Source organism: Amblyomma maculatum, chromosome 10 (assembly GCF_055883805.1).
Source record: "Amblyomma maculatum isolate TAMU_Amacu chromosome 10, ASM5588380v1, whole genome shotgun sequence".
NCBI lineage: Eukaryota > Metazoa > Arthropoda > Arachnida > Ixodida > Ixodidae > Amblyomma > Amblyomma maculatum.
In genome coordinates this window covers 66985659-66995953 of record NC_139353.1, presented here as the reverse complement: position 1 = coordinate 66995953, position 10295 = coordinate 66985659, and the positions used below count along the sequence as shown (strand labels likewise).

The following is a 10295-nucleotide window of genomic DNA, read 5'->3' as shown; positions in this document are numbered from 1 at the left end:
TCAGCGTCTGCTTTGAATACAGCGGCTGACATGAAACGTACTCTCTTACCGAATATGTAAAGAGGAACCTGATACAAAGCGAAAGGTGTGGAACGGTGCAGTAATCCTCTTGCATTATGATAATAAGGCTGCGAGATATGAGGTGTTCGTTATAATAAAGAAAAAGCGTGTTCAATGGGGCTGTCGCATTTATGCAAAGCGAGCAGAAGCTAATTCGTTTGGAATGCATGCTTTCAAATCTCACGGTATTTACTTTGAAAAAATATCCTGCTAATGCTGCAAAATAAGAAAAAAATATTTACGAGGGAAAGACGCTATTGTCTCTATTTGCATGCATTTTATTAGGAAGCTCTCATTTTCCCTACATTTGTGAGATGAATTTAGAGTGCCAGTAAAGCAATAAACGTGTACAAATTGCTCCGCATATGTTACGCAGAAACCGAAACTGATTTATATATACCAGAAAAATGCTTTAAATCTAAGGTACGTTTAGTTGGCGCAGCAGCTGCGGACGATTAGTCGGACTTTTATTATCGTTTGCTACACAGAGTTTCAATTTCTAACGGTATTCAACGATGACTGAGACCACAGTTTTAAAAAAGGTGCGCCTTCATTACGTCAAAGAAAACGCAGAGCGGAAATACCATATAGAGGGGCAGCAGATAGAGGCAAGTCAAAGAATACACCGTGGCCCCCTTTATACCCTTTATAGGCGGAGCATGTGGTGAGCGGTTATCTCGGTGGTTTATGCAACGTTGTTTCAAGCCTGGTGGGAAAGCGAGGGCCTAAATCTGCGTTTTAAGTGCATAAAGGTTTGTGCTGCCCTACATGGCCGAAACGAAAGCAGCGATTCGGTGCACATGGGCTTTTGAGGCCAGTGTAGTCGGTGTCAATAACTGTAATTTGAGGTTTAATAAGGCTTATTCAGCGTTACCCCAAACGTATATGCCGCACGTGCGCAAGCCAAAAATCAGGAGGAAAAGAGAATCACCTTGTAGAAATTCTCTCAAAAGCAGACCAATATCGTTGTTGTTTCGAATTGAGAAAGTTCTGTCATTGCGGTGCAGTGATGCGCCATCGACACAGTCTTGGAACTGATCTCTAGCAACGCGTTATAGAGTGCAGAACGCTCAGATTTTATTTCCGCAAGAATTATTTTGATATTAACGGATGGGGAAAGGTGCGAAAAAATGAACACTCCGTTTGCTGATATTCTCGTCAAAATCTGTGTTTTAAATACGACATGCGTTTCAGCACAGCTGTGATGTATTTTCGCCCTTTTTGGTTAATACGATTTAGTGTAACCAAGTTGTATTAGGATAGGTGAACTGGTGCGTGCTTTTAAAGGTGCGTTGAGTGGGTGATTAATGGCAGCGCACTGGTAAGGTCATACACGCATCGTTACATAACTGCCTACAGGCGAAGCATATTAAAGCGAAAGGCTTTGTGGTTCATGTTGTCGAGGAAAAAAATGTGTCCCGTTTTTGCGTTGGCTCTGATTGGACGAGGCAGGATGACGTCGTGAGGTCGCGACTAATTACAGAGCACCACCACAGTACGCGCGAATGCATGCCTTATATGACCATATGATACTCAACGACCAATTACTAATTATGACTGATTATTATTCACTAATGATGACCAAATAAAGAAACACATATCATAAATCATAATTGAATATTTATCAATCTTTAATTGTGTACTTACTTACGGGTATTTGATAACCTGATATTGATTGAATAAATAATTACTTAATGATTATGCCAATTTCGTAGCAAAACACGGCACTCAGGCCTTCGCCTTTCACTACCTTAGTCGCTCAAGTCCATCCTAATATTTTAGGATATGTTCGCAATTCATTGTTGACGCAATACTGCTAGGACTTGATTTACAACGTTCGAAAATTGTTATATTGGTTTTTATGGAGCGATAAATTTTGGTTTGAAGCGCCTGACCTGAAAATAAAGAATAAAAACTTGGCACTGCGACTTGCACCTTACACGCCTTAGCTTCGTTAAAAAAAAGCTATAGGGTTCCTAACGCGAGAGGGCATGTAAAAATTTAAGCTTTCAATGTCTCTGCGTCAAGGCCAAAAGTTACAACTGTTCTTCAATTTTCGCGAAATTCCGAAAGGAACTAGAGGTGCAATATCTTCATTCTCTTATTTGCCTTATTACTCGGCGTAATTGGTTCTCATTTTCATCTCGTAAATCACATTGTAACCGACTGAAGCTAGCATATTCTGAACTGCGCAGATTAGTCATTTTAGTACGTCGTACCCTAGCTATGGTTAGAAAATGGTGAGCGTATAGACGGCGTTGAGACAATCACACTTGTGACTCTCTGTAAATCTGAAGGATAAACAAGAGTAAGCATTCCGTGCAGTGGAGCCTCTGCGTCAGTTCGTAACAGTAAATATTTGGTATTTTCTGTTCATTTCTATTTTATGGGACCGTTCTCTTGGTAAAGAAGGGAGATCGCATAAGAAGTGTGTCAGAAGGAAGCACTACATTTATTCGATGGTTTTCCCGCACGAGCAATAAACACAGGCGGGTTGCAAATTATTTTCTCAGGTAGGAACTCCAGGCGCTATATCCTTTCCGAAGCCTTTCACACTGGGTAGCCGCGTGCTAAGTTCGGCAATCACGTGCAAACGTTTCCCCACCTGTAGGGGGGTTTAGTAGTTGGAGAGCTCGACTGCTTAACCCAAATACCCGGAATCGGATCACAGGTGTGTTGGCGGCACTTCGATGGATGCTAGAATTAGTGGGACACTTCAGCTTCGCCATTAACCCTTATAAAAATGGGAACATCCTTTGAGTTCAATGTGAACTCAAAAAAGTCAGAAGGAAGCAACTTCCTCTGAACTGAGAATTGGCTACTGATTTTGAATTCACAGTGAATTAACTTTCTCTGACCATCCTGTGAATTTCCTGTGAATTTCCTTTGAGCTCCCAGGGAACAGACCGTTGTCAGTTTGAGTTGAGTTCACAGGCAGTGGCCAATTATTGGTTCAAAGGAAGTTCGAAGGAATGATGACTATGGGATATTTGGTGGATGTTCGAAGGAAGTAGGTTCAGACTGAAACATTTGTTTGTATGAGCTTATATTTATTTGAATAGATGTACTTCCTCTGTTTAGGCCTTGCAATTAGGCCTGCTTTCGAAGACTCTGCGACAAAAAATTGGATCACTGTCCACAATCCTAGTGCAAACTTGTGCAACTGCCGGTGACCACCTTGGCTAGTACTCCATTGAGCAAGCAGGTGTAGGCTGCAAAAAGAAAAAAAAAAACATTAGAAGCATGACTGCAATGAACAAGCTAGAGTCCATCCAGCCTTCCTTAGCTTTTGTAAAGTAATATACAGAGCACGGACAGTGTGAGCGCCATGCAGGCACCACAGCATTATGCATTAAGGCAAGCATTATGGCCCTGACCATCACTGAAAAGTCAGCTGTTTGGACAATATTTCAGAATGCTCTTGCATCACATGCACAGGCAATGAGCTCGAGGACTTACAGATAACAGCATCCAATTTTGGGCAGCCCAGTGCCTTTTTTGGAGCTTGTTCCTTGCGGGCATTGCAGACACGGCCATAGAGTGAGCTTTCTTCCAGTTCTTCGGGTGAGAACACAACCCGCACCAAGTTACACGCAAACTTTGTTGCTTGATTGCCCGCACTGAGTTTCATGCGGTCAATCAACTGCTGATTTACCATAATATTGCTGCCAATGTGCACCTGCAAGAACAAAAAGCAAATATTAGTACTATGACCAGTATTGTAACATACAACAATATTCCTTGATATGCAATAAGAAAATGAAGGGGCTTTACAAACAACAAAAAACTTAGACCAGCTTAAGAACATTCAAAGAAACCCCAAAATGCATAATTAAGGTCATTTGTTTGCAAGTAAAAATACACATTCAAGAAGCCGTACTTTAACATGTACAACAATGAAGGCATACGAAAACTATTGGATGTTTTTGACACCTTCCCGAGCGGTGTTTTGATCTAATTTTGAATCAGGCCAAACATCTTTTAACATTTTTATTAGTGTAACCTGACAATTGTGTAATATGTATTTAAAGTAACTAGCCAAAAAGAGGGCACATAATGCCCCGCAAAGGATTGAGCGCTAATAGTGCATTGCTATAGCAGAAGAAAAAACAAGAAATAGATTTTTTAACGACCTAATTTATGCTTGCATTTCAACAATAAAAAAAAAACAGATTTTAAGTCAGAAAATAAAGGGATTTACTCATCATTAACATTGCAAAGGCCATTAAAAGCCAGTTTAGACAGAGCACAGTGCCCACATTGTCACCTCCTGTTTAAAAATACTAACATCCTTTTCGTACATCAGAAGCTCAACCAATTGAAAAAACTGCCAATGAAGGTTTAGCATAAGCATGCACTCCCTGCTCTGTATGTGCTACTTTGAGGCAACATTTAGTTTCCAGCTTTCACAGGTAGCTTTCATAATTTAACCCCTCAAGCGCTTTGGACAAGCAGCTCGTCCTTGCAAAGATGCCCTCAAGCCATTTTGGACGAGTGCTTTTCCTTGCAGGATAGATCCTCACCCTGAGAGTTTTAGGTGAGTACAGCACTCCTCTGTGGCTTAGGTCATGCGTCATTTGACAGATGGCACCACTGACCCGTTAACTGCTTTTTGTTCTACCGCTTGAAAGCCTTTTAAGCAGCCTTAATGAGAAAAATGGTGCCTGGTAGAGGCAACGCATGCACTGTTGGCCCGTCATCGCGGGAAAGAAGCTTTTCTTCGTTGCCATCCTCGCCATCCGAAGATGGCTCAGACACCAATTTTTGCATTGTTATGGGAAGTGAAGACGACAGTGATGACATGAGTAAATCTTCCGACGAAGATGATGACAGCCCAGACGGTACTATTGCGAGTTCTGTGTCAGTGGATGAAAATTGACAACATTCCGATGAAACCCTCTGGGCTTCCATTCTTGGTCGTCCCTTGTAAAACATTTCCAGTTACCTCGCTATATGTTACTCGACTAGATTGCTGCTTATTGGCGGGCAGTTGATTTTTCACGTAATGAGCAATAAACTTCACTGCGCTCATTTGACTTAGTTTCTGGTTCAAATATTTTTGTCTCGGATACCTCCTTTTTTATTACACTACCAATAGAAACCAGCAGTAAAAATAAAAACTAAAGGGACACTTAAGCTCCGCCTTTAAGGGTATGATGCGACCAGTGTAGGCTACCACCCAACATATAAAGCCCTGCTTTAACCAAGCTGTATCAACATGTCTGCGTAGCCTAGGTGTAGCAAGCCTGACTCAGCATTGAAGAGCACTGGAATGTTGATTCGTATTTCACCTTCCCACCTCAAATGAACGACCGGAGTTAGCAGCTCCTCCTAACTTTTGGATATCATGTGGTCTCGTTAAGCCATACAAATCATCGAAGAATGTGTGTTCGGCCATGCCACTTGCCAGCGCCATGCTCTTGATGTTTCACTCACAACACAGACAACAAATTTTCATGTAATGGGGCCTTTAACGATATCGTAATTTTAAGCAATTTTAGCTAGAAATCTCGAAATAATAGTGCTCAAGGGGTTAAAGCGAAATTGAACTATTGTTGGATCAGCTTAAGAAGCCACAACTCCTTCTCAAAGGAGACCCTCCTGGCAATACCATGGTGGTTAATTGCCTTTGACTTGCCAGAGTGACATTGCAGGTGGCTGTCAGGTGCAAGTGGATTATATGCACATTAGCTTGAATACCATGATGACTGGCCCAAGTCGCTAAAATGACTGATTAGAGGAGCAACAGCTGCGTCATTCGAGTTGTAGTGCAAAAAGATGGCCTTCCGAGATCGATAACCTAAGAAATTGCTGAATATTAAACAAGCTAATGGAAATCTCTTTTCTGATGAAAAGGGCTTTGCTATATAGCCCAAGCAAAGTATGCTCAACAGGAAGCGTAAACAAAAGTAACCTTGCACTTCCGATCACTACAGCTTTCACAAAAACTCTTCCAAATCAACATACACACGAATGAAGTAACAGTCACTAAAATGAAAGGAAGCAGTTGGGACTTTTTTTCATGGTTGTTTTGACGAATTTAAGAAAATAGCACTGTCTGTCTTTTGTCGTTTCTATCAAATTGACATTCATTTAAAAATATCATTATGCTACTAATTATGCAGTCTGTGAGCCCAGCCTCATAAACAGCATCCCAGCCAGGGCAGCCGCTTTTCAGTGGAGCCGAAACGCAAGGTGCCCGTGTGCTCTGTGTTGTCGGTGCATGTTAAAGCACCCCAGGTGGTCGAAATTTCCAGAGCCTTGCACTACAGTATCTCTCATAGCCTGAGTTGCTTTGGGCATTAAACCCTAAGAGCCAACCAATCATAAAGAGCATTGCTTCTTGCCTATCTCTGAATTCAGTGACTGCTGACTTCATTCACATGGATAATGAGCTCCTCGTTTCCCTATCCCTGCACACTTCTCAATGGAAGTGCATGACTTGTGGCAGTGCTATCATAAAGCTAGAACCAAGTTCTTGTGTGACCCTTAAAAAAGTTTCATCGAGAAAGGCAGTAATGAGCACAACCATGCAGACACTAGACTAAAGCCACTAACCTGAGCCTCGGTAGGCAGCACAACTGCTTGTGTTGTACACGCAGCATTATTAACGGATTCCGTCAGCTGATTGACCAGCTCAGCAACATCTGAAAAAAACAAAAAAGGAAAGCTGGAACAAAACATACTATTTCATCACTAGCAGCAGCAGCCCATGTAAAATTCACCACAGGAGAAAAGCCTTTTCTTTGCCCTTGACTGCATGACCAACCCTTTTCTGTCACCAAATGCGCCATTCAAAATTTAGCTGCTAGACACTGGCATCACTCACGCACTCAAGGCGCCCTATCAGCGGTACATAATCTAGGGGATGCTGATAGCAATTGATGAAGCCAATGCTGACATCCCACTTCTGATCTCTTTGTTCGCTGTGGAAATGCCTGGATTGAATTAACTGCGGAGGACGTTGTAACTACAATGCAACTGACGGGTGCTGCTATTGCTTAGAATGAATTCATAGGTGCGAATGATGATGCCGAGATAGCTGTGAGCGCTTTAACAGAAGTTAGTCAGATCACATCCCTGAAACAGTTTGTCGGTAGCAAGGGCCTTGAAGAGGTCAGCATGCAATATACATGTATGGCGGCAGCAATACGCCATACATTTGGACAAAGGCTGACACTCGAGTGTGTAGCTGATACTCGATAGTCCATGCTTCACCTATCTCGTGTCTGTCTTTCGTGTCGACATTTGCTAACATGGTGTAGTGACCGAGTTAAGTTAGGCAGATTGCTGAGCCAGGTGCCGAGCTTGGACAAGCATAAATTTCCTGTTGTGAAAAAAAAAAAAACACCACCTAAGTGACCAAAATGACAGGACGAGGCCACATATAATAATTTCATACAAATTTAATTTTTTGCTATCCCTCCTGCGCTCATTCTAGATGCACCTCATCATTTGCAGGAGACTCTGAGGTTAAAATCTGAGGGAATCAAGGGTTCCATTCAGATACACCGTCCACAGTAATGCAAGAGCACCACAGACCTGCCGCAGCCATCTGGCTACAACTTATACCCCGTGAATGTGTTTGAACCTAATGCAGCTCTCCGGGTTCACTGGAGCGTTGTTGTCACCGACCACTCCAGAACAGAAAGGAACCGAATCCTGCGCCCGTTTTTCGGCCTCGGCTTGAGCAGCACAAATCAGCACAGGTGCTCACCTTGAGTGGCATTTGTTTACCATGCATTTTCATGCAGCTATCACATACTACAACAGGCTCAATCTCAGATGCATGCCGATCCCAAGCAATGACATGTGACACGCAAGTCACTGTAACACAAACAAAGCATGCTTGCAGAGCAGGAGTGGCAGCAGTTCATCTGCTACGTGCACTGCAAGCATGGTGGTTGGTGGCGTCATGCAGTAGCGCCACGGTGTAGCTGAGCACTACTGTACACCACCTATAATGTGTCGCAAAGACAACTACAGGAGGAACGCCAATCCTAATCCTCAGTGTAGGGGGAACCTTATTGCAGCAACATAATCTTACTGGTGCTTTTACTAGGACGTGCTACAGACCAAGAGGTCTTATTCATTTAAGAGTTAGCACTTGAATTTGTTATGCTTTACGTAGCATCTGGTGACACAGTCAGCATTCCAATGACTTCAGAAAAAAGCGATCACATACCAAGCATCTGACGTGCTTCATCTCTTGCGGCCTTATATTTCTTCATTCTTTTTTTTTTGCAGACCCCACTTCATCCTCAAGCTCCGGGACTCTCTTTTTTGCATCTGTTGGCTTAGACCTTTTGTCACAGCTGCACCTTTCCTGCAAAACGACATGTGGCAAGGTCTATTCACTAAATTGTATTTGCACTCAAATGCATCATACAAAAATTATTCAGTATAACGCATTGTGCAGATATCTGGTTCCACACATGAGATTAGCAAAATAGTGACCAAATGAAGACCACTGACAAGAGAAACGTAGCATTGACACTGTTTAGGGTTCAAAGCAACACTTCTTAAGGAGGAACATTAGCCCTTGAGCAAACCTTGGCACATAAAAGGACATGGTAATGTTTAACTGCGAGCTGACACCATCCAGCATCACTACTGCACATACTGCTCAAGTGAGCAGAATGCCCACTTGAGCAGTAGTGGACAAAACAAAGGATGCATTTCCAGAAAAACAGTTTGAGCTCCCACGCATACCGTAAAACATAGCCACTCTGCTTTATGGTAGGTTCATGGTGTTTTATGTCCCAAAGCGACTTAAGCTATAGCGATGAGGGATGCCGTAGTGGTGGGCTCACCTGGGGTTTTTTAATGTGCAAATGACATCATACAGTACACAGTCAACTTGCATTTCACCTCCACTGAAATGCGGCCATGAATGCTGGGATTGTACCCATGTACAGTCGTGAGCTTTATGAAAGGGAGCATGCGATCCCGTGGCAGATAGCCTCATCCAGAAGTAGTGGCAAAGTGCAATGGCAGCATTGAAAATGAAGTGGAGAGAGCGGTGCCCTTCCACCTGTTGGCCGTACCCCATGCACTGGGAGCAACTTTTACATCGGCAGCTAAAAATCATTGCAGCATTATGCTGTTGGTAACTGATATCCCTGCTTGCTTTGCTATGCTCTGACCTAGCAACCCAGCGTAGGCTGGTAACTCAGGCAAAAGCGGCAGCCCAGGCCACTGGAGTCTTAGAATGGAGACTCCACACACTGCCTCCCCACCACACACACTTTTTTTCCCCCCTTTTTTAATAAAGTTTTCTCTCTCTGTGCGAAATCTGAGGAATAGCTGGTAGCGAAGAAAGGAAGCATGTTTGACGCTTCAATAAAAAGAAACAAACAAATGAATATGAAAGTAAATGAATGCGACAACACGTTAGGCGCTTTTATCTGCTTAAACTTCAGTCGCCTGCAGCTGTGAAAGCGTCCGTTTCGCTGCTTCACTACCAATTGTCTCGGAACGAGCACCCTGGGCATCTTTAAAACGTGTTCTAAATCAGCTTCAATAATCAAGGAGCTGCCATTCTCCATGCCGCACCGTTCCGAGACGACGATGCGGGCAGGGTTTTTTTTTTTTTTTTTTTTTTTTTTTATAGAGCCCAAATTGGGAAGCCTACTCCTGTTATCACGAAACACCGAGAATTGCCATTTGCTCTGTAAACAGGGAGAATCAGGTCCACGTAACGACAGCAGCCGCGTTTATTCTACTTCTTATTTCCGCAAATTCAGTTCATTATGCATTTTTGTTTTAATTTCACGCAATTCCCGGAATCAACTGTCTACCTCTTTCACCATGTGCACTACTGTCACCTGCCGGTTAACACAATGCGGTCGTAATGCGGGCATGTAAACGACTTCGCGACACGACTCACCGCGAGTAGCAAAGGAAGGTGTTTCACAGGTAAACATTATTAAGACACGAATACGAAAAGAGACAAGAGACGTTTGACTACTTACCCACTCCGAGAATGAACGTAGGAGAGTACGACCCCTCCTTCCACTGGGCATGTAGTACTCCTTGGTTTGGAATAATCTTCCAGTATTTTGGATTATCCATCAGTTTCGCCTGCAGTTCTTTTGATTGTAGGTTTCTTACAGGGTATACGTCCCACTTCTGAGCGGTCGCCCATTTAACCAAGACATGATCGGCCATTTGCACTACTCACGCTAAGAAAACACGACGAACACAACGAACGCGAACAATCAACTTCCTACGGT

The 10295-nt window shown here is 43.0% G+C and overlaps 1 protein-coding gene across 1 annotated transcript; it reads right to left on the bottom strand.

Annotated features, from left to right (window-relative positions):
* Positions 1–2812: 2812 nt before the first annotated feature.
* Positions 2813–8363, bottom strand: LOC146176727 (uncharacterized). Its single transcript, XM_084582937.1, has 4 exons — positions 8246–8363; positions 6619–6707; positions 3520–3739; positions 2813–3272 (listed from the first exon to the last, which is right to left on the bottom strand). Exons 1-4 carry the CDS (start codon positions 8289–8291, stop codon positions 3205–3207), a joined length of 423 nt encoding a protein of 140 aa, XP_084439063.1. The 5' UTR covers positions 8292–8363; the 3' UTR covers positions 2813–3204.
* Between the last annotated feature and the right edge of the window lie 1932 nt (positions 8364–10295).